Genomic DNA, 24,051 nt, shown 5'->3' on the forward strand with positions numbered 1-24,051 from the left:
CTTCCCAGGTTTGGTGCTCTGTAGTGGCAGCTCCCTCACAGGGGCTGTCCCGTCACATCCTCTGTGCCCATACAGCCTGTCTTCACTGAGCTCACGCAGCTCTCTTGGCTCAGCCTCATCTGTATCCACAAACAGAATCTAGCTTTGTGCTTGGAGGGCACTATACTGAAAAAGGGACCTCCAGATGTCCTTACAGCTCTCAGTGTGGGCCGGAGCCAACTGTACCATACTGGTTCTCAGAGCATTTTTAGTTTTCCCCTCCCAGGCAGTGGCAGATAGGTGCTCTCAGGTTCAGGTTTTGGCTTGATATGTGACTCAGAGAGGAATCCATTCTGGAGCTGGAGGTCAGAGCCTATGAGGCAGGCAGTGACGACCCACAGCCCTCAGGGGAGTCCTTGCCCGTACCTCCTGACGCACGCGGGCCTCCCTGTGGGCCACGGATGATGTCACTGTGACAGCTGGGTGCTGGTGAGTGCAGGGATTGCACTAGGAGAGGGAATAGAGACCCAGGGCAGCAGAAGCACCTGAGGTGTAAGGGAGGAGGAGATTTAATGATCAAGCTGGAATTCGGTTAGGAGCCACCTGTCTGGAGGGAGCAGCATCCAAACTCATGGATTCACATCTTCCTCTGCCAGTCACACAACCCCCTTTTGTGTCTGGGTTTCCTCCTTTGCAGGTGGTGCCAAGTGTGGCTGCAGTTTGCTCTCTCAGGGTCCGTTCAGTTTCAGGTTCTGCTTTGCCGAGAACCTGGAGATACTATCACAATTAAGAGTCTACACCCATGAAGTAGGAATGCTAGTTCTTATGTCACTTTGTGAAAAAATCATGTCTTTAAAGGGTCTTCAGTGAAAAGGATGGCTTCCTGATGTTCAACTGGACATCCAAAATATCCAGTTAGAGCTGCTTCTCCTGGACAGAATTCCTTGTGAATTCTCTGTGATGTGTAAGGACGCGTGGTGTGTAAGGAGAACAGAGAACATAACAGGACAGCCAGTGTACTGCAAACCTGTCAATTCGAGACAGAGAATTTATTACATGCTAATGCCTTTTTCATGTGGGTATCTTGATGATGCCTAATTATTTCATTTACCTTCGGATAATCTGTGAAGCTCGCTGGCCAGGTGTTTGGAACTGAAATGCGGTTTGTTCGAGTGACACCTAGGTTTTGTCCATGGGCTGGCTCTGCTAAAGTTGCTGTGCAAACATCACAAGATAACATGGCTTAATGTGGGGGTGTTGCCCCCACACCAGCACAGAAACCACTCTTGTCAAGGTCATGAGTGACCTTAAAGTCACCGAATCTGGAGGTCACTTCTCCATTCTCACCTGACCTGACCCATCAGCGGTGTTTGACACAGCTGGTCATTTTCTTCTTTTTGAAACCAGTTGTCCTGGGGCTTCTGGGACACCACACACTGCTAGCTCTCCACATCGTTGGCTGCTCTTCTGTCTCCTTTGCTGCTCATCATCTCCTTCCTCTCTTAATGTTGCCACACCCAGGCCCCACTGTCATCCTCTTCTTTACCCACTTCCTCTCCCTTGGCGGTTGCCTCCATAGTTTAATGACCTTAAAAGTCATTTCCTGTCAGACATCTCCCAAATTTACATCTTCTTTGTAAATTTAGGAGGTAAACACTCCTTTGAAATCCAGAGGCTTACACTCAGTTGCTTACTCAGTAGCCCCATGGGGATGCCTACAGGGCACCCAGACTGAGCTCCTGGTCCTATCCTTCCTCACCGGCTTTTCCACAGCACATGGTGTCACCATTTACGCAGTGCCTCAGGACAAGTCCTCCATCTCACCCCACATCCAATCTGACACTAAGTCTTACTCTACCATTAAAACATAATCATTATCACCCACTGCCTCGGTGCTGAAGGCCGCCTTCACCTCCCCTGGACCACTACAGAGACCCCTGCTCCTGTGCTAGCTCTCAGTCTCTTCCCCATACAGCAGCTGGCATGAGCGATCTCCAGTCCACACCAGATCATTCCTCCTCATGGCTGCATATCTCTCCCTGGCTTCCTTCACAGTACAAAGGTTTTAGCATGGCCTGCATGCCCCTGAGTGATCTGCCACCTTGGTACCTTCTGATGTTATCTCTGATTATTCTCCTCATGCTCACGCTGCCCCAGCCACCTGGCTTCCCTATTTCCCCAGGACATACCACACATGTTTTCCTCAGGGCCTTTGCACAGGAAGAGCATGCTTCTGCCAGGCATGTTCCTTCACTTCCTTCAGGTCTCAGCTCAAATGTCACCTTGGAGAGGCCTACCTTTGCCATCTGCCTGAAATGGCACCCTACCCTACTGCCCTGCCCTTGGTGTTCTGCTCCCTCGCCTTGATTTAGTTTTCCTCATGGCATTTATAAATCTTGTACGTTGATGTGTTTCTGTTTGTCCCCATACATCAGGTCATAAGATCTATGGTAGCAATGACTTTGTTTGGTTTACAGCTGTCTCCAGCATCTGGCACGTAGTAGGTGCTCAATAAGTACTTGTTTAAGGAGTGAATGAAGGAATGCCAGGCTCTGCTTTGCTGGACTAAGCCAGGCAAGGGAGTGAAATGTGGGGTTATAACTGGCAGGTGTAGCAGGCACTGCCCCGGAGTGTGGTGAAGGTCACCTTTATTATGTGGGGAAGGGAAGTCAGCCTGTGTGGCCTCCTGCCTTTGGATACCTTCCTCGTGGATGTCTTGTGAGAATTTTCCTAGAAGCTGGGCTTTGAGGATGAAAGTTTGACTTGCTAAGGTGGACTGAAAAAATGGTCCCCTCGACCTCTAATCTGTTTCCCTCTTTTTCTTGTTTAGCTGCTGTATCAAGAATGGGCACGCTATGGAGTGTTTTATAAGTTTCAACCTATTGACCTCATCAGGTAAGATGTGGGGGGCACTCTTGGGAGGACCTAGAGTTGCAAATTCTGAAAGATACCCATCAACCCTCTTAACCCTTGGCATTCAGTCTACTGACCAAGCAGAGGCACCTGCTTTTCTGGGCTGTGATAATCCTGCTGTATGTCTGATGCCTGGGGAAGCAGCACAAGGACAGAGGGTGATAGGGTCTGTTTCAGGGCAGCAGATAATGTGATTGACATATCATGGCTTCTGTCTTGAAGTCTTCAGCCTATGGTGTCTTTCCTTGCCTGCTCGTGTGTATGTGTGTGTGTGTGTGTGTGTGTGTGTGTGTGTATGCAGTTATCACTTGTATATTGTCCTTCATATTTGTCCTGGAGGATGGGGTAAAGCAGATCCTTGGGTTATGCCCAAGTGGCCACGGTGTTGACCAAGAGAAGGGAAGACCTGGCAAATCACATGAGGACTAAGCTGGCTGGTCTAAGAGTGAATGTCAGCTTTTTCTGGTTTCTCCACATTAGAAGGGAGAAGAAACAGAGTCTTGGGATCCCTCCCATCAGTGCCACCCTCCTGGTACCTTGGGAGTTTTCCTAGCTTCTATAGAAGATTAATGAAAGTCCTTTGAGAGATCTTACTAGAATGCTATAGGTCTGACTAGTCTAAATGGGTCGAGGGCTTCAGAAACTCAGTGGGCCCTTGGAGCCCAGCATCTTTCCTAGCTGGAATGTTGGGAGGCACCACTGTGCAGTGGGAAAGCATGGGCTGAGAGCGGAGGCTGAGCCCACCTAGGGGCTATTGCTTCTTTGGGAAAGCCACATTCTCTCTCTGGTCTTCAGGATCCTGCTTATCACAAATTTGGGGGAAAATGGGAGACTGACCTAAGGGATCAGTGAAGAAACCTGGTAGCCCATACTTATTTGGAAAAGATGGGGACTTCTGGCCATGACTGACATGATGGACTCACTGCCACACGGTCACTTGTGGCTCTTATAATGAGCTAATTAATCAGCCGGTAAACACAGAGAGTGTTCCTGGCTAATTGCCCTGGGCTGGGATTGTGAGAGGGGCAGCAGCCAGAAGGACTGTGTCCAGAGGGAGGAATTCCAGCTTCTTCTTGGAAGAAGAAAGCAGCCTGGGGGCCGCAGTTTGGGTAGGTTCACCTCCCACCCAGAGATATGATGGCCCTCCCAGGGAACTGGGAGCTCGGTTTGGACGTCTCTTGACGGCAGGTGTTTGTTACAGCTGAAGACCGTTAACTGAAGTGCTGGGGTCCAGAGCAGGGCCGCGGGGTGCCTGTGACTGAGGCTTCCTCACCCCGCACCTCCCATTCCTGGGCCGCCTTGTATGAAGCATGGGCCACCTAGACTGTTCTCTGGGCCACACCAAGGCTGTTTCCTCCATGCTTGGTGGGCTTTGATCTTCCTCTCTGCATCCCAAGTGGCCACCCACTCTGTCGCCTGTTTTCTCCAACTACTCATTCGTTTTTTAAAAATATGATTAAAAAATAAGAACTCTCCCTACCAGAGAGCCTTGTCTGTCCCCCCCCAGAGACCTCAGGTGACTGGCTGCCAGCTAAGTGGGAAATGGCTCCAATGTGCACTCAGTTTTGGCCACCAAAGCAGCCTCACCTGCAGTGGAAGAATTGCCTTTGGAGCAAAGCCCTGCTCTGGGGCCTGGCGGTTCCTGAGGACACAGAGCTCAAATCTGTCTAGACAGGGCATGGTGTGCTGCAGAATTGGAGGCTGTCCACTGCTCCTCACACATCAGATGGCTCAGGGAGCTCCCATAGCCCCTGGGTGAGGCCAGCAGCTTGGCTGGTTTGGCCAAAAGGGAGGAAGGCTGGAGCCTAAGGCATCTCTCGAAGGCTGGCTGGAGGGGAAGGGAAGGGGAGGCTGGATAGTATGCCTGGGTGGGGGGGTCCCGGGGGGGCTGCTGTCTACCCAGTGGTATAAGAAACTCTGACCTGGAGCCCCTGTAAGGAAAAAGTGACAGTAATTGGGGGGTGGGTGGGAGGGAAGGGCCGGGGCATTAGGGGCAAGCCGAGTAATAGGTGGGTAAGCGAGGTGGCAAGCAAGAACACATTGCTAGAGGGTTCATGAACAGGGAGAAAACAGGGTGCAGGGTGTGGGCCACGGCTACCCGCACTCAGCAGGTGCCACCCGAAACTCATGTTACAATTGCCTTCCAAATGGCCCAACTCACTTTTTCTGATTCTGTCAAGGCCACCTCCTTCCTCCTCTTTGTCGGCTGTCCTTTCTCCTTTCCCACGGCCTGCCCTGACGCCAGGTCCTGTGGGTGCTTCTCACTGCCCATTCTCTCCAGCGGCTTCTCCATCTTTCCTGCCGCCACCTGTCGGGACCCACCTGGCCCACGGAGTCCAGCCGGTGGCTGCCTTCCCTGAGCCGTCGCCGGCCCCCACACCGGGTCAGTGCTGTTCTGTTGCTACTTTACTAACGTGGACTATACTCTCTTTGTGCTGCATGTAGAAATTGCACCCATATGTTTGTGTTGAAAGATTGGCAGAAGCAGGGGAGTCTTACAGAAGTTAGAAATGATAATTGATACAAAGCTTACTAGGAGGTATTCCCGCCTATTTCCTTGGACACTCAGCTCCTTATTTTCAGTGCGGAGCTTCTGTTCCTCCTGTGGATTCCCAGTGCTCCTCCCTTATGCCAACCATTTGGAACATTCTAAAGCATTGAGAAGTTGGGAACTCAGTGGAGGGGTGTGGGGAGGGCAGGGAGAACTGTTTGCGTTTTGAAAGCCCCAGAACTGTCTTTCCCCTTCCACAGGCCTTCAAGCCTAAACTTGCAGTTTGGGGTTTGAGGCTCCTTTCCCAGGTGTTGGAAGTGGACAGAGGGGAGGCAAGGCACCCTTCCCTGTACCTTTCACCCCTGCCTCCTGCTGCTGCACCTTCATTCATGCCCAGCAGGCTGCACTGTGAGTCTGCTGATGACTGGTTCCCAGCCCAACAGGGCTCTCCAACCCTGGATCCTATCTTTGCTCTAGAAAGCTTGGGTGGGGCGTGAGCTGAGTGTGTGTGTGTGTGTGTGTGTGTGTGTGTGTGTAAATGTTGCCTGGAAAGTTCTCCAGGGAGGTATCCAGCAGGGATGCCACTCACAGTAGTTCTCTCTGGCAACTTCTAGCCAGCAGCACTTGTGCCCTGGCAGGAACACAGCTTATGACCAAGACAATGGATGAAATGATGCTTTAGCTTCAAGTAAATGACTCCTCTGGTCCCTTAGGAGCCATGAGAGGGTCCTCACAGCCAGAAAAGTAGATTTTTTTTTTGCCTGTATACTGCTCTGGGTTTACTCCCTAACATCCTAGGAGGGAATCAGTCTTATTTTCTGGGGAATCGGGGGACTTGGGGCCTCTTGGATTTGTACAGGTGTGACCCACTATTAGTCAGGGCCATGACCTGTCTTTTTACTAAGATTAATGTCTGCTCACAGGCTGATTTTCTTAGCAGGAAGGTTTTAATATGGATGAGACAAAGGTTTTATTTTTATTTATTTATTTATTTATTTATTTATTTATTTATTTATTTATTTATTTTTTTTGAGACAAAGGTTTTAAATCTGAGTCTGATTAGCTCCTGTGTTGAAGCTGATCTACAAAATTTTTGTTTTTAACCCTGGCCACTGGCTGCATATGATGGTGTGAGAAAGAGAGGAGGTCCAGAAGTCTACTAAGCTTAGCATGATGGCAGCACATTGGCTTTGGGGAATTCACCCAGGGGATAACACGAGGGCACCATAGCATTTGCTGTACGGAATCAGGAATACAGTCTGGAGAGGAATGATTCCCTTTCAGCAATGCCCACTTCATGAGGGAGGCTTCCTAAAAATCAGGCCCTGGGCATGAAACCCATCCATGTGGCAGCTCTGGAGTTCTCTTAGAAATGTCCTGGCTTGAAGCCTTCAGATATGAACACTTCCACAGTGGCTTGATAGTGATTTCTATGGGGTTGTACCATCTCAGGAGCCTTTGGGCCTCATCTGATGAGACGAGTGGCCCTGTGTCCCCACTTTGCTACATACACATCTTTGTCACCTTAGAATCCCAGATCTTTCTATCCTAGCCCGTGGGGAGCCTGTCTGGAGCCTTGGCATCACAGGAGCTGCCTTTCCCTCCTCCTACATAAGACAGAAGGCCTTGTCCTCCCCAGATTTCTCCAGGACAGCCTCTAGAAGGCTGTGTGATTTGATCTATCCCTCTTGGTCTCTGGGCCCCACTTCTACCCTCCTGAAATGTGACCCATCTAAATCCCTCCAGAAGGAAGACAGAGGAAGCCACATTCTTTCTTAGGAGGCTTCTCAGCAGGCCAGGCTCAGGGAGGACCAGCTGCAGCTGGTTTGGGGGAGGGAATGGAGAGTAAAAAAATGTTGATCAACCTGTGATTAATTATTTCCTGAGCCCTGCTGCCTCCTCCTTGATCCTTCTCTGGGATGTATAAAGGCAGTTCAGTCCAATGCAGTATAAGCATTTACTGATGCTTATGGTGAGCAAGTCTTTGTGCTAGGCAGCATGAGGACGTGAAGTGAATCTAGCAGTTATGTAAGGAGGTAGGCATATGCAAGGCAGGATGAAGTGAGGGCTTATAAGGATTATAACATAAGTATAAACCTAATACTGCAGGGCAACAGATGAAGAGTAATTGCTACTAGCAGAATAAGGGAAGGCTTCCTGGAAGAGGTGGCCCTTGAATTAGAAATGCTCCTTTCTGAAAAGCTGAGGTTAAAGGACATGAATGTGTCTTCATAGCCAGCCTGGGCTACTCCACATATGGATTTACTGTTTAGCCTGCTATCAATGGCCAGAAATCCCACTGACCCAAAGTCAGATCCTTCACAACTATTGATTGTGAGTGGTTTAGGTCAAAAGTTGACTTGGAAGACTTACCTGTGTAGATTCTGTGCCAATCTGGCCCACGTCCCTCATTCTGCCCTGTGAGTTAGAGAATCCAGTGTTGAAGTTGGTGAGGCTAGATCCAAGGGAGGGGAGGCCAAGGAGAGGTGCAATATAGGACTAGACCCTGGTGTTTGCATGGGTCCCAACATGTGAAGTATTGGATTTAGCTGGGAAGCATTTTGCAGGCTGGAAAGAATTAGCATCTTGTGGGCCTGAAGAATGTTCCTTTTCCTTCCAGAGGTCGAGAGGTAGAGTAGACACGGTACAACAGGCTGTAGCAGATTAAGGCAGGACCAAAACAAGGATGGTAGTGTTCTGTGCTATTATATTCTGGCCCATTTTACAGATGAGGAAATAAGTTAGGCTCTTTATTAAGTCTAGCATCTCTTCCTGGGGAAAGCCTGTGGCCTGTGACCTATAAGGAGTTGGAATAAAGTGTTCTCCACTCTAGGCTGTACCCAGAGGCTGGCTTGGTCATAGGAGGGCAGCCTCTCAAGTTTCAGAACAGCCTTCCATGGATGGTGGCTCCTGTTTCAGATCAAACTCTTCATTCTGCCTGGAATATCAGCCTTATGGTACAAATGGTGGATCCCCAGCACCAGGAAGCTACACACACACACACACACACACACACACATACACACACTTCCCAGGCCCACCCGGAATTCCATGGGCAGCACTGGGGTAGGACCAGGCTGTACGGCTCACAGCTCATTGCCTCCTTGATTCTTTTCTATCCAACATCCTGGGGAGGAAGAGAGGCTGCTATTATTCTAAAAATATATGGCAAGCTATATGCTGCATGTCCCTTTGGTCCCTCATGAGCAATGAACTCTCAGTTACCCACAACCACCGGTACCAAACCGTGGCACAGAGAGGTGGACGGCACTTAGGGGTCAGCATCTTGAGGCCTGGCCTGGAGCAAAGGGATGGAGACTTGCTCTCTCACAGCATATTCACCTAGCAAATGCCCAGCCTTGGCTTGATTTTTCTTGTAGTAGAGAGCACATTGCCTTAGGGGAAGCTTGCTTCTCTGCTGGACGTTTCTAGCCACTAGGAGGTCATGGAACCAGAGAAGTAACTTTGCCGGTTTCCCTCCTTTTGATTCCAGTTCAGCTTCCAGGAGCTCAGTCCTTTAAAAAATTGAAAAGAATTCTTGTGTCCCTAACAGCTCTCACGTACCTGAGGTTTTTTTTTTTTTTTTCTGTACATGTATAACACTCCCGGGCCTTTCTGCATGTCCTCATGTGACACGGGATGCTCAGCAGCAGCATCGTCCCGATGCTTCTTTTCTGGGCTCAGTGGCCTGGGAAACTTAGAGCAGGGTCCTTCTACACACCTTACCTGGTGTAGGGGAACCAACACATATTTTCCATTGACCATATATCAGATGCTAGTGCCGGGCACATGGAAATGAACTCGAGGTCAGGGTCAGACCTCTAAGCCTGTAGATGACCCCTAGCTTTTCTGGGAAATGAAGGGACAAGCTGGTGGAGAAATTTGCAAAAAGCAACTGTGAGGCTGTAAAAAATAGCACATGGAAAAGATCATGAGGGGAAACTAGGAAATTGGGATCTACGGTGATGGGCTCAGGGGAATTGGCTATGCCTAAGGCAAAGATTATTGGGGGTGACCATAACTATTTCTGGGAACATCCATGTGATGTGTTATGGCATCGCAGACCCTGGAAATTGTCAAGACACATTTTTAGGATCACATCACTTGCCAAATCATGGCAAAGCCTCACATGTGTCTAAGGTCATCACACCCAAGGAAAAAACTCAGCCAGACTGGAAATAGTTCAGGGAAGAAAAAGTGAATGTGATCAGAGATTTGGAGAGGATGCATCTGAAGACAGTCTTAAACAAATAAGAGCTCCCTATCCAGGAAGAAAATGGAGAGGGAGCGAGGCTGCCACTTACAAAGTTAGAGGATGGATAGAGCATGCATTGAGTCCTGGCTTAGGGATATTCCTGTAGACTAGGAGCAGTGGGTTAAGAATGAAAAGAACTTTCTTTTAGCTCCAGCTTTGTTTCCAGTTGATGTAATGTCTGGACAAGCCATTTTCTCCTGAACCCCAGTTTTCTTGGCTATTAAATAGGGACTATACAACCTGTTCCACACGGCCCACAATGTTATTTTGAAGATTGTGATAAAGTATCACACAAATACTGTGATGATGGACATAGTCTTGGTTAAATAAAGGCATTATTTATCCACTCCCTAGAGGAAAGCAATAATATTCCCTAAGCTTTGCATAGCTCTCCAGCTCAGGAGTTTTGACAAATACTGTATAATCATAAGACTATGTTTGTTTTGTTTTTACTGTAAATCAATGCATTTTAACCATGTACCTTTGTGTGTGGGCTCCCAATGATCCTGCAAAGTGGGTATTCTTACCTCCATTTTACAGATGAGGATACTGAATTCGGTGAGACAAGGAGCTTCCATAAGCCACAGAGCCAGCCCGTCTGGGGTTCAAACCAAGGCCTACCTGACTCCAGAAATGATTGTTTTTTTGTTCCCTTGTAACATGTGGCTGAAGGTGACACAGAGCAAGCTAGGTTTCCAGCTATCTGATGTTAAGCTCTGAGGGAAAACTGGTGTGGGGTCAGTACCACTCTGGTCAGTGGAGCTCACTGGCCATAGTCAGCCTCTGCCTTACAGTGGGGTTGTTGTCATGAGCATTCCCCTGTGCATAGCAGGAATGATGGGCCACTCTTAGCTTGTTGAGCTGGATAGAATCATTTGTGCCTCTGTTAAGCAGAGAATGCCATGTTTTTGTTTCTCAATTCCACTTTTTATAGTTTTTTTGTTGTGACATCTTCCATGTTGTCAGCTGTCACTTCTTGTTTTTGTCAACTTAGTAGCTCTCTCCATGGCACTACTGTATTACGGGGTCTCAGTTGTAGGTTTCACAACAGACACCCCCACTGGTTTGCACTGGGCACTGGGGGAGACTCTTCCGTGGCCTGTCTCAGTGTCTGGCTCCTGTCCAGTGTGGGATTTTGTGGAGGCTCTGCCTCTGTCATGGGAATGTCTTCTTGTTTTCCAGTGAGAGTGAAGTGGGGTTTCTGAAGCTCTAGGGGCCTCAGACATGGGAGCAGAGTAAGTATGACACCATCAGATCACAGAAACCCAGACTCTTGAAGGTTTTTCTTAAAACAGAACTGAGAGTCTGTTAACAACATGAGAATGGATCTTCACGGGTTTACTGGATGAAGAGCTTTGTCCTGGGATTGGTGTCAAAGCTAAAAGAAGGCAGGGAACAGGAAGCTCGAAGTGTCATGGTGGGACACAAGGTGCTTCCAGTAGAACGCTGCTGATGGAGGTCACAGAGCTCTAAGTAGTATAATTATAAGCGGGTGGCTGACACACACAGCGATCTGTCAGCGTGCCAGGGCCAGGTTGTAGAAGGTTTCAAAGGGGTAGTAACTTGATTTAGTATGGTTTGTGAGAGAAAAAGGCAACTTATGGGACAGGTGAGTTTGGAGTAGAAAGCAGAGATTTGAAAGAGAAAAGAATTGTGGTTGGGAGATTTACAGGACCTGGGTGAAAGCATTCTTGGTCAAGAGAGGCTGACTGGTGGAGACCCAAGTGTGGCTGGGGCCGAGGAGGGGCTGAGAAGCAAGCAGAGGGTTACAGGCAGTGTTTGGAGGAGACATTTGAAGCAGTGAGGAAAGAGAGCCCAGGCAAAGGGGTCAGGACAGGGGACAACCAACTGTCACGTGATTTCTCTGGAATTTAGGCAGGTGGAAAAACAGCTTATAGTGGTTTGGGAACTTGTGTGCTCCTAGCTATGAGGTGAGAGCAGACGGCTTCTCGCCGGCTCTCTTGGGAAACTTTGGGCAAGTCATTCAGCCCCTTTGGACCTGGTGTGATCTCTCTCCCTGACAGAGAAAGGGGAATCTGTCCTCCCCGACAAAGCCTCTCGGCTGGCTGTGGCAGGTGCAAGCCTGTCCGTGGGTGTCAAGGACCTCAGGTAGATCTAAGGGACTGATCTTGCCTTAGAAAGAGTGAGAGGACTAGCATGTGGATAAGTTACCATGGACACGGCCCAACTGTTTGATCCCGGGAGCCACTGTCTCACCACGTGTCTCTGGAACCCTTGAGCTCCCCGTTCCTGCTAATGATATTCCCTTGAGTGATGTTCTCCACCCACACCACATGGGTATGTAACCAACATAAACAGAAAACGTCTTAACACGTTGAATAACATTGGCGGATCACACGTTACAGCAACAACCACAAGATAGCTAAATTTAATTAGCCTGACACGCCTGGGCTTTTCGCAGAGGGACATGCCTCTGTTTTAGAAACGGAAAACCACAGCATTTTGTGGGTCTGGAAGTTACAGACATAAGCAAGAAACAAAAACAAAACAAAACAAAACAAAAAACTTCAAGATCCCTGCCTGGGAGATTGCTGTCCTCCAGTACCTTTGGGATTATGGCAAGGTATTCAGAGATATGAGTAGTTGGCTAACAGCCAAGGACTGCTGTCTGCCCCTGGTGCAGTGGTTGACTCAGGCTGTGGAAGATGTGGTACTTAGCCTGGCTCACCCAGCCCATTGAAGGTACCCAGGAGAACCCTCCTTGAGGGCACAGGCCCCAGGGTTGTTGGGTCGGCCTCATCAGTTTCTTTCGTAGAATCCATGTTCAATTGAACACAAAGAGACAAAAAGGGGATTGGAGGATTGGAGTTTTCAGCTTTGTATTTGGGCATTTTAATCTGGACGAAGGTAAGGACAATTACTGACTTCCAGCTGTTAGCAATAACAAAATGACTGTATTTCCTTGGGTTGATACTCTGTGTACTCCTCAACCTTTAATTAGGAAGGTAAGCTGCTCAGTTGAGAGAAGAACCATGCCAAGGGTGTCTCTTTGTCCCACTCGTGAGCACTCCGCCACCTGGAAACCCCACCTGATAAATCTGATGTACATTATTCCCCAAGAATGTCCTTTCACTTTGATCATTCCCCATGCTTATTCCATGGTCTGTTTCCCCTCTTTCTCAAGTCCTGTGACATCATATCTCCCTTGGGGATACTAGCACTTCTCTGAAGGCTTGACATCTTTCTATCAAATCTTGTGAGACCATATCTTCCTTTGGCTATATTAGCCCTTCTCTGAAGGTTTAGCATCTAACCGTGCAGTTGGAAAGAAGACTCCATGTTTTGGGAAAGAGATTTCAGAGACCATGTAATTCAGTTTAGTTTTATACAGCATGTTCATTGTGCCAGGCACTGTTTTAGGCACTGGAGTTAAAGTGATAAAAAGATAGATATGAACTGACTTTGGGCGATGAGATAATTTATCATCTAACCTGGAACACTTTTGACAGTGATGGTGAGTACAATTAATAATTATGGGGACTGTACTAGTCAGCTATTGTCACAATAATGCTGCATAACCAACTATCCCAGAGTCAGTAGCTTACAACAGCAGTCATTTATTTAGCTAGACAAATAAGACATGTGTCTTTAGGCTGAGTGAAAAAGCTCTGCTTCAGGCTAAGGGTTGGCTGGGCTTGGCTCTAGGCTCCAGACTGTGTTCAGGTCTTCATAAATCTGTACATTATCCTTAGATCAGAAACTAGTTGGAACATGTTCCTCTCATGATGCATCATAAGAGCACAAGCAAAGGAATGGAAACAAACAGTACCTCTTATAAGTATCACTGACATCACATTCCCTAGTGTTCCATTGACCAAAGAAGTCACATGGCCAAGGACAAATCCATGTTTCTGGGAAGTACACTCTTACTTAAGGAAAGAGGAGTTCATATTTGCTGAACGCCAATCTAACCTACCACACTGAGACAGCAATGCAAACCAGGACTGTCCCAGGAATATCTGAACCTGTGATCCATGCTAGTTTGATCTCATGGAGCTTGTGATCTAGCAGGGAGCACTGATAATGCATAGTTAATTTTAAGGGTGACATGGTTTACAGTATAGGAGCGCGGAATATAATGGGGATAAAGATACAGGATAATCCAACGTAGTTGGAGAAGGACTCCCTAAGGAAGTAAGTTTGAACTCAGATTTGATACATGAGTAAAACCAAAGATAAGCCAGACAAAGGTGAATGGAGTAATGACAGTAGCTAATATTATATGGCACTTCCTGTGCTGGTAGGGACTGCTTCAGCTCTTTGCATTTGCTGGCTTACAACAACCTTTGGAGATAGATACTATTATAGTCACTTTATGGAGGAGATACCAAAACACAAAGGATTGTTGAGTCACCCAAGCTCACACAGCTAGTAAGTCAGAGGTAAGCGTTGGGTTCCCAAGTCTGGCTCCAGAGTCAGGTCTCTTCGCCACTGGGTATACTGCTGCACTGTTGGGAGAGGGTGCCTGGGATGCAGGAGCATTAGGTCTGCACTGAGGGGAGTGACAGTGGCAGGTTTCAGGGCCTTTTGGACCTGATTTTGGAATTTATCCTAAGGAAAAAAGTACATCCTGGAAGGGTTTGACTTATATGGGTGCACTTGTGTGGGTGCCACTTACATGATCCAGTTGGCTTTTACTTTTAAAGGACTTGATATTCTTCCTTGTGGGGCACTAGAAAGAGCTTTCTTGTTTTGTGCCAGACAGGATGGAGGGCCTGGGGGCAGGGTAGGGGATATCTGGGAGAAAAGCCGCTTCTGCTCCTGGGTATCTTCTGTCCTTCTAAGAGGACATGATGCTCTGGGTGGTTTGATGCCAAGTTAAGAGTCTCTTTTTTGTTCCCTCTCTCCATGTCCTAACTAACTCACAGATTTTTCTAGTTGTAATGTCCCTGTTCCCCAGTGGTAGCTGTGTCAGTGGGCATGGTGATGACCGTTACTAACAGCATCAATCCCCATGCTCACTGTGCACCTGTTTTACCATGTCTGTTGTATGTATGATCTGCTTGAATCTTCATGGTAACCCTGTAAAGTTTGGACAGTCATCACTCCTGTTGTCAAGAGGAGGATACTGCAACACAGTGGATAAGTCACTTGCTCCAGATCTCAGGCAGTAAAACTTTAGAGCCCATTTATCTTAACTGTTTTTGTTACAACCTGAGGAAGGAAGATGTTGGTGAGACACAGGGGCTTCCTCCTGAAAGGGGCCTCGAGGCGATGGTGGGGGACAGTGGACCAATGTGTTCAGATGTTAGATGGGATGTTGAAGGGACTCTAGATCTTTTGGAATAAAACAAATCTGGTTCATTAAGGGAGTATGCTGAAGATCATGAGGACAGTTTTAGATTTGGGGAGGTCTTTGAAAGCCATTCTCTCACTTTATAAAAAAGGAACCCAAATCCTCTAACAGATTTAATGGGGCAGAGGGACAGAGGTATCATGTCTGAGGCTACTTTAGATAAGGAAGCATTAATTTGTGCTTTTGTCACCTGCTGACATTTAATATGGACAGTGGTGACCTGGGAGGTAAAAGGGTGTGTGGGGTTAGAGATAGTGGTGATCCTCCAGGCAGGTTGACTTACTGCTACCTTCCTCACCTAATAGTAGGGGGGTTGGGCCAGGTGATCTATAGCATCACTTCCAGGGCCAACTCTCTAGGCTCTGTAGATAGAATCTCAAGTCTGAAGCTGGTCTGGGGGCAAGGCCCCCCAGGTCTCACAAGGAGGCAATTTGAAGTAGAGATTGGAGCCCAGGAGTCTGGACCCCAGTTCTAAACTCCACCCATTGGACTCACCACCACCTAGTGAACCCCTGTTACCATACCCCTGTATTTCTCTCTTCCTCTCCCTTTTCCTAAACACCCCCATCTCTGTTTTATTTTGCCTCTCTAGCTTTGATCACATCTGGAGCATTTTGTGGAGTTGATGAGTGTGTGTTTTCCTGTTGGGACACATGGTGTATATCAGAGGTACTTAAGAAGCTTTGGACGGGTGGAAAAGTCTGCGTGGCATCTCAGAGGCTGCTGGCCTGGGGAGTGGATGGCAGCTGCATAGCAGGAGACCTGGCATGGGGGCTGGTTGACTCTGGGAAGGCTAGACCACTGCTCCAAATGGCTTTGAGTTATTTTAGTGGGGTTGGTGCTTGGGAATTAGGTGTGTGTGTGTGTGGCCACACATGAGTGTGGAAGAAGAATGGAAGGCCCTCTACCTTGTTGCCAAGGGACACCGCCCTTCAAAGCTTTGCTCTCCATGGTAACTCTGGCTCTTATCTGCGTGTATGCACATCGAATAACATAAAGCAGTGGTGTTTTTTTTTTTTTTTTTTATCGGTACAATGAGTGATGAATGTGAACATGGGGCAAAGAGGCAGCCATGCTCCGTCTGTGAAAGATGATAGTAATTGCCAGTGAACCCCCGGGCAGGACCAGTGAGCAGTGAGGATAGATGAGATGTGCAGTGGGGCCCCCCGTGGTGAATGGGCTGGGAACATGCCCAGTCCCCTGACCAGGATTCTCTGCTGTCCATTATCCCCTCCCTCGGTGCTGGCCTTTCGTCCTCAGGGGCCCAGACGTGGGCAGGAGGCAGTTGGTGTGTTTCTGTGGAGGTGAAGATACTTTCAGGAAGTATCTCTAAGAAGAATGGTGGTGGTAGAAGCAGACAGATTGTGTGAGAGTGATTCTGAAGGACCCAAGTCACCCTTGCCCTACTTTTCTTTATTCTTTTCATGGGTAGTGAGGAGGAGTGGGTGTGCCCAGGCAGATCTGTTTACCACGCATTTAGAGCCTGACTCCTGGCAAGATGTTTCAGAACCCATCAGTGCCCTCCTGAGTCCTTCCCACCCCCTCCCAGGGCTTGAGTTAGTGGTCTTCAGCCTTCATGGCTGTGGGTATCTCCCTCTAAAGTTCTCTGGTTCCCCTGCACTTTCTCCTTCTCCCTCCTCCAGTAACCATTAGGCTTTCTTCTTTCTTCCATCTACTTTCCTTACCAGTCCATCCCAGCTGCTCTGTACCCATTCACCCCTAGTGACATCTTCCAGACTTGGAGACGAGTGACCCCCATCGTGGCCTGCCAGAGGGGATTTTGGAAAGTTGATAGAAGGTATTCATTGGCTCGGGGCAGGGGTGCTGTTGGGGAATGCCACACAGAGCTCAGCCTAGAAAGTCACTTATGCTCTTGGCAACTCTAACAGAGAACAGTCATTTCTGTCCATGGCTCAAATTAAATTGCAGATGCCCCTAACTCAGGGTTAGGAACATAAATAACCAGTGGGTTGTAGACTTCAAACTCGGCAGGAGAGTGGCCTGGAGAGGGCTGGCTGGGGATGGATTTTCCAACTGATGTTTTTCCAGAGGCTTCCCTGACTTCTTGGATTCCGGGCACCAGAGCACCTCTCTTGGGCAGCACATCTGGGAGTGTGGCTCCTCCTTGGTTGTGAGGCAGTTGTGAGCAGAGATTTCTTCCATTTAACTTGTCCTGCTTAGGGAGAAGGTTTAGACAGAGGCTGGAGAATTGAGTGAATGCCTGCAGAGTCACACTGCATGGTCAGACATTTAGAATCTAGTTGTGATGCAGTCCCAGGAGCCTAGGTCTGAGTTCAGGGCACCATGGCAAGGGCTCCAGGGCACCTTGTAGGCCTGGCCTGTGGGGGAGGTAGGCAACTGAACCATGTGCTGGCGCTTGGCTTGCTATCGATTTCCTCATTGTTCAAAACACTCAGTGGTTCTAACACCTACACTGTGACAGGAATAAATAATGACGACAGTAATAATGAAAAATCCTGGCCTTCGAGGAGCTTCTAGTCAACTTGGTGAGAAGATGAGTCAGCTAGTATATAAGGATGTGTGATGGATGCCCAGACAGGATATGTGCAGTGGAACTCAGAGGGCTCCCAAACTAGAGGATGCTGGGAATATGCATGGCTGAGCTGAGTTCCAAATCATGATGGAAGCTGGTTGGAGAGGATGGGGATAGGCATTCCCAGCAGGGAGAACAGCATGGATTGAGGCATGCAGAGGTGAGAAAGCATAGTAATTCAGGGGTTTACAGGGAGCTGCGTGTGGCTGGAGTGAAGAGTATATATGTGTGGGGAGGAGGGGTGTAAGGCAGGAAAATTAGGCAGGCATCAGATCATAAAGCCAGCATGAAATACTCAGCTCAAGTGATGGGGAAGGATTTTGAATAGGAAGCTGGTAAGATTGCACTGCAGAATGTTATTTGAGGGATAAAGTTCCCCTAACTGCCTTTCCCAGAAGTCAGTCTGTCACAGCAACGGCAATGCCAGGCCTTGTGGAAATGGGGCATAGGTGAGTCTCTGGCGGGAGAGATGGCACCAGGGTGGGAGAAAGGGCAAAGCTTCTTGGAGAGGGAGATCTCACAGGAGTAATCAGAAGCTTAGGAAAGACAGCTCAGTAGCCCAAGGCCACACAGCTAATTTGCAGCAGGACTGCTGAGTGGAAGCCAGATGTGAATAGTGATCCCACGGTCCTGCTCTGTGGTGGCCCTAGCTTCTCCGTTTTCAGCACTGTTACCTGTGGAAATGAGCAGCAAGAGTATTCGTGGGAACATTTGTGCAAAATCCATGAGCAGATTGCAAATTTACCATCAACCGTGGAGTTTTGCCAACATACTTTCTAAGAGCTGGTTTACTGGTTTATGCTTCCTCTCCTCTGTTCTCTGTTCTCCCGGGGGGTAGAGATTATGAAGAACAGAGGTAGCACTTGTTGGGCAGCATCAGTCCAGGTGGAGTTGTGTCATGCTGTCTAGTCATTAAGCTCTCAGTCCTTGAGAATAGGAGGCATACTTACCATCTTTTCCATCGGCACACATCTGGAAAAAGTAGTTACCTTGAAAGATAACAGAGTCAAGATTCAAGGATTTTTTTAAATAAACATTCTTTTTATTAGTCATAACATGGTGACTGTGTAGTTACTGTTTCTGAAAAGTGATCCAAACTCTACATCCAGAGATGAAAAATTCTTATAGAATTTTGTAATAAGTATACATGTTGGGTTAAAGAAATTTCATAGTCGTTGGAGTGCCATGAAATTAATACTTGCAATCCAGATTGCTGTAGTTTACACTTTTTCTGTATGTTTCAAATCAGGTGTGTACCATTTGTACTGAGAACACCACAGAATGAATTATCCAAAGTCCATTGATTTTACTATGTGTTTTGGTTTGTAAACAAATTATAGTAATTTCTTGCACATTTTTGAAAATTAATTGTATAAGAATTTATCTGCTTCTAGATACAGTATGTAAATAAAAATTTCGTTCACACACACAAAAAAATGTTCTTGACAAGAAGAACCCTGATCCCAAACCAACAAGGTGAAATTTAATAGTGATAAATGTAAAGTCAGGAATGTAAATACAGTGCAGGAGTAGGAAAACCTGATGTGGGAGGGATTTGTGTGAATGAAATGGGGGGTGGTAGTGAGTTGAACACAGCTAAACATGAGCTCTCAATTCGTTTTCAAATGTGAGCTTGTCTTAACTGAACTAATGAACTCACGGGGTATGGATAGGGAGTAATTATGGTGTCACTGGCCTTGAGCCGTCAGTCCTCCATGGAAGCTGGTGCTCAAATCTGGGCATTCCATGCTAAGGAAGAGTCACAGGTGTTGCAAATTGGTGGCTCTGAGGGAGATTTCAGCCAGGAGACATTTCAAAAATTTTGGGCCAGAAGAGGTTTTAAAAACATTACACATGAATGTTTCCAATTGGAACCTATGCTTTCTGGCTCCCCATACCTCCCAGCATTCTCTACTGTCTAATAACCAGTAGCTCACATTTCTGCTGTGTGCCTTTATACTATCTGTTTAAACCATGACCCTTGAATTAGAGATTCCCAATTCTACACCTCTCCCCCACACATATACTCTTCTCTCCAGCCACACGCAGCTCCCTGTAAACCCCTGAATTACTATGCTTTTTCACCCCTGCATGCCTCAATCCATGCTGTTCTTCCTGCTTGGAATGCCTATCCCTATCCTCTCCAACCACCAGAATCACCTGAGAAACCTTTTGAGCACAGATTCCCTACTTCTACATCTGGCCATGATGGAGTACCTGCTATAAGACTAGCTTTTCTGCCATAAACAAATACAGGCCACATTAAAATTTATGTTAATAACTGTTTCTAGACATCAGACAGCAGACAAGTAATCCCTGAAAAAAGGTTAGCCCTATTGTTGCTCTAAACAAGTACAAAATAAAATAGCAAGATGGCATACTTCAATCCAAGCATATTGGTAATTACATCAAGCATAAATTGGCTAAACATCAAAGTTAAGAGGTAGAGATTGTGAGATTGTATAAAAAAGCAACATGTAACTATGTGCTGCCTACTACAAACATCCTTCAAATATAAAGGCACAGATAGGTTAAAAGTACAAGGATGAAAAGAGATATGGCAAACACTAATCCAAAGGAAGCTGAAGTGGCTATGTCCATATCAGAAAAAATAGACTTTAGAGTAAGGAATATTATCAGAGATATGGATATTTGTATTAATAAAGGAGCCAGCTCCTTAAGAAGATGCAACGACCCTATTTATGATTGTGTGTACCTGAAAAAACACATGGAGCAGAAATGAACAAAACAGAAAGGAGAAATAGACAAAATCACAATGATATCTAGGGATCTCAACTCTCTCAATAATGGACAGGATGAGTAGCTGATCAGTTAAGGATATAGTAGCCTTGAACATTATGAATATTTGATATTGATATTCAAAGAACACTGCACCCAAACTGCAGCAAACACATTCTTTTCATGTGCACATGGGAGATTTACTGAGCTAGACCATATTCTAGCGCCTAAAACAAGCTCCAGTGATTTTTAGGCATTGAGGTCACATGGCATATATAGTCAGACTGCAGTGGCGTTAAGGTAGAGATCATTAACAAAAAGGCCCGTGTTCCTCTGCCCCTGTGTTTGTGCAGGACCATATACCTCATTCATCTGTTGCATGATGACCTAAGCCAATTCAGCCATGCACAGTTCTTTTCGATAGCCTCTGAGGTTTTGAAGTAAGTGACATTTATTAACAAGTGTGAAAAATAATGGTTCAAACTATGTGTTCCAAGTGTCCCAACTTGTTCTTTTGTATTCTCTGACCATCTCCATGCATGAAAGATTCACTCCAGGCAAAACCCTCAATTCTAGAGGCAAAACTTTGTTGTCACCTTTATAAACAGTGTCAGGGAGATAGAATCCAGAGACTCAGCTAGACATGGGGCCGTTTAGGGGTTTAGCCTGCGGCGTCATCCCTAGGACAAGGGGTACAGGCCTCCTTGGATATTTATAAGCTAGGATAGGAGTATGTCTGAAATAGGTCAAGCCAGTCTACATTATTTGAACGCCTCTAATTTTGCCAAATGAGAGCCCTTTTCTAGCATTTGCTATGCTAGTCAACAGGCCATTATTTTTACCCATGAAAATCCATTTCTGACACTCTATGCTAATTAACCAAGCTGTGCTTGTCGACAGAGATAAGCAAAGCAGAGATGCCACCTGTGAGCACGGGCTTTCTGAATAGAGTGCCAGCTGAACACCTGGGCTGTCCTGGCTAGCACCTGCATTAGAGGTTCAGTCGAGTGAGACACATCCTCTCACACTTTATATGATGATGTATTTTGAAGTAAATTCTACACAGTGTAACATTTTCCTAGATGGTTTCCCCTTCTTTCAACGATGGCCAGGAAAGAATGCCCGTTTCCCCTTCCCTTCCAAACTATTCCAATACCTCGAGAAGTGATCAAGGTTTCCTTTGCTCCTTCCAGAACAGCTTCCAGGAACATCTTTATGCTTGTTTTTGGAGCCTCCCTCAAAATATACATAGCCCCTACTGCTTGCCCTGCCTTGTAACTTTGATTTAAGACTCGTAATTACTGAGAGCAGAGAGCGGAGTTGGCTGAGTTTCCCTGCTAGTGTGTTTACAAGTGAGTAGTCACGTAAATGGCTATTAACTTTCTCTCTGTGGTTGTCATACTAATTGTTTTATGCCCAGATAATTACTTTCAGTGATTACTTTGCTCACTTGTAGTCTCTCTCCTGAAATCAAAGGAAAGGCTGCATGTGTTGAGAGACAAGGGGTGGATGTTTTTCTGTTTTCTAACATGATGGCTTGTGGAAATGAAAAAATCGGACATTGCTGCTTAGAGGCCAGGGCCTGGGATAAATGATGCCTGTGAAATGAGGAGAAATTAGTTTTACATATTTTTTACTTTTTATTTTGATGTCATTTCAAACTTACAGGAGAACTGTGAAAGTAATTCAAAGGACTCCCATATTGTTGGGACTGAGATTCATCGGTGGTTCACATTTTACTGCATATGCTCTGTCATTCTCATTCTCTCTCTCTCTCTCTCTCTCTCTCTCTCTCTCTCTCTCCCCACATACACAAATATATTATTATTATTGAACCATTTAGGAAAATGTGGCAGGCATCATGCTTTTTATCTCTAAATACCTGAGTGTGTGTTTTCCAAAAACAAGGATTTTTCCTACAGTGTGATTTTCAAAACTGGGAAATTTAGTACTGCCATTATCTATTCTAGAATCCATATTGGAATTTCAGTGGTCCCAATAAGTCTTGTGTTACAATTTAGGGTTGTTATATATCTTTGGGCTCTTTTGATTTGTAATCTTTTCTTAAGTCTTTCATGAATTTGGTGTATTTGAAGAATAAAGGATCCTTTTGTTGAAGGTCTCTCAGTTTGGGTTAGTCTGGTGTTTCCTCATGACTGGATCAAGATTATGTATTTTTGTAGGAATCCTACCTAAGCAATGTGTATCCTTTTCAATATATCACAACGAGAGGCCCATGGTGTCTGTGTGTTCCTTTCATGGTGACATTAGCTTTGATCACTGGGTTATGGTGGTGTTTGCTAGATTCTTCCACTGAGTGGTTATTGGTTTTCTTCTGTAATTAATAAGAAATTTGTGAGGACAGTCTTTGAGACCCTGCAAATATCTGATCCTCGTCAGATTTTCACCCATTACTTGCAGCAAACTAGAATTGTTTTTGGGTTATTTTACCTCTTGGGACAGCATTTTGAAGGAAGAAGTCAAGGAGAAGGTCCTTATTAAAGGTTCTGCTTGGTGTATGATTGTTCTCTGTCCCTGTTCCCTAGCAGACATGTAGCATTTCCTGGAGGAAGTAGATTTTTAGATTACTTAACTTGAGAATAGAGAAGACAGGTTAATTTACCTTTAAATGACTGCATGTATGCACATGTGTGAGTATATTTGGGGAGAAGGGAAGTGACAAAAAATGGGGAAACAGGAGAAGGAAGCTTGGCTAGAGAAGGAAGTAAGCAAACTACTGTTGAATGAGTTCTTGATTCAATGATGTCAATGCATAGTAAGTTTCTCTAGTTAATCAGGTGAGCAGCAGCCAGTCAGGTTTCCCATTTTAGATATGGAATCCTCGATCTAGGAGGGTTCTCCAGAGGACATCTGATTCAACTCTCTGCCTCTGGGTAGGAATCACTGGAAATGTTGGATGGGTTGGGCTTTCCTTTACTTTTTGATGATTCAGAGGGAAGATACCACCATTCTTTCTTACATAACATAGAACTGGAACTTGGAGAATGAAAAAGATCAGTTGAGGTCCCCATTTTTAAGAAATCTCTATATTCTTGAGATGCTTCCAGTGACCATTCCCCACTGCCATCAAAGTTCTTTTGGACTTTATTATTGTTATTATTTTTGGCCTTTAAATCTATAATTGATCCCACTGTTTTTGGACTGTTCAGTCTGGACTACACTTACTTTGACACTTTACACTCAAGTGTCCGTTATTGTTCAGTACACTTTTATGTCAAACTGGTCTTAGTTTGAGATGATTATTTCTCATTGATTCAAAGAGTCTGCTGATTGTAAGATATACATTATTTTATGTAATACTTAAAGGTAAACATTTAAATTGATGAAACCTGGTATAAGAACATTGGTGGTAGAACCTATCATTTGTACTTGTTCATTTATTCATTCAACATCTATTCACCATAAAATGATGTGCCAGTTTTTGTAGGGAGGTACAAAGAATTCCCTTCAGCACTTAGCTGAAATTCAAGAAAATAGAGGAAAAAAATTATATTTGGACAAACTTGAAGTGATCCTTGTTCTACCATTTCCTAGCTTTATGATCTTGGGAAGTTCATTTAACTTCTTTGTGTCTCAGTCCTTATCTACAAAATGAGGTTAATAATACCCATTCTTGTAGTGCTGTTGTGACGACTAGTAATAATATTTGAAAGTCATCTACTTTGTGTCTGACACATGGTGCAAGCCTTATTAGGGTAAGCATTCAACAAATATTTGTAAATAGATTGATTTATAGGTGTGTGATTAATATGCTCTGTTGTGAGTGCATTACAACTGGTCGT

General features: G+C 46.0%; 1 protein-coding gene across 1 annotated transcript in view; it reads left to right on the forward strand.

Annotated features, from left to right (window-relative positions):
* ANO2 (anoctamin 2) overlaps positions 1–24,051 on the forward strand; it is a 340,778-nt gene that overhangs the window by 124,910 nt on the left and 191,817 nt on the right. Inside the window, exon 10 of the mRNA XM_072766166.1 lies at positions 2,810–2,874. Coding sequence (XP_072622267.1) covers positions 2,810–2,874 — 65 coding nt within the window. The remainder of the gene's footprint in view (positions 1–2,809; positions 2,875–24,051) is intronic.

This window comes from Vulpes vulpes, chromosome 8, assembly GCF_048418805.1.
Source record: "Vulpes vulpes isolate BD-2025 chromosome 8, VulVul3, whole genome shotgun sequence".
Classification (NCBI taxonomy): domain Eukaryota; kingdom Metazoa; phylum Chordata; class Mammalia; order Carnivora; family Canidae; genus Vulpes; species Vulpes vulpes.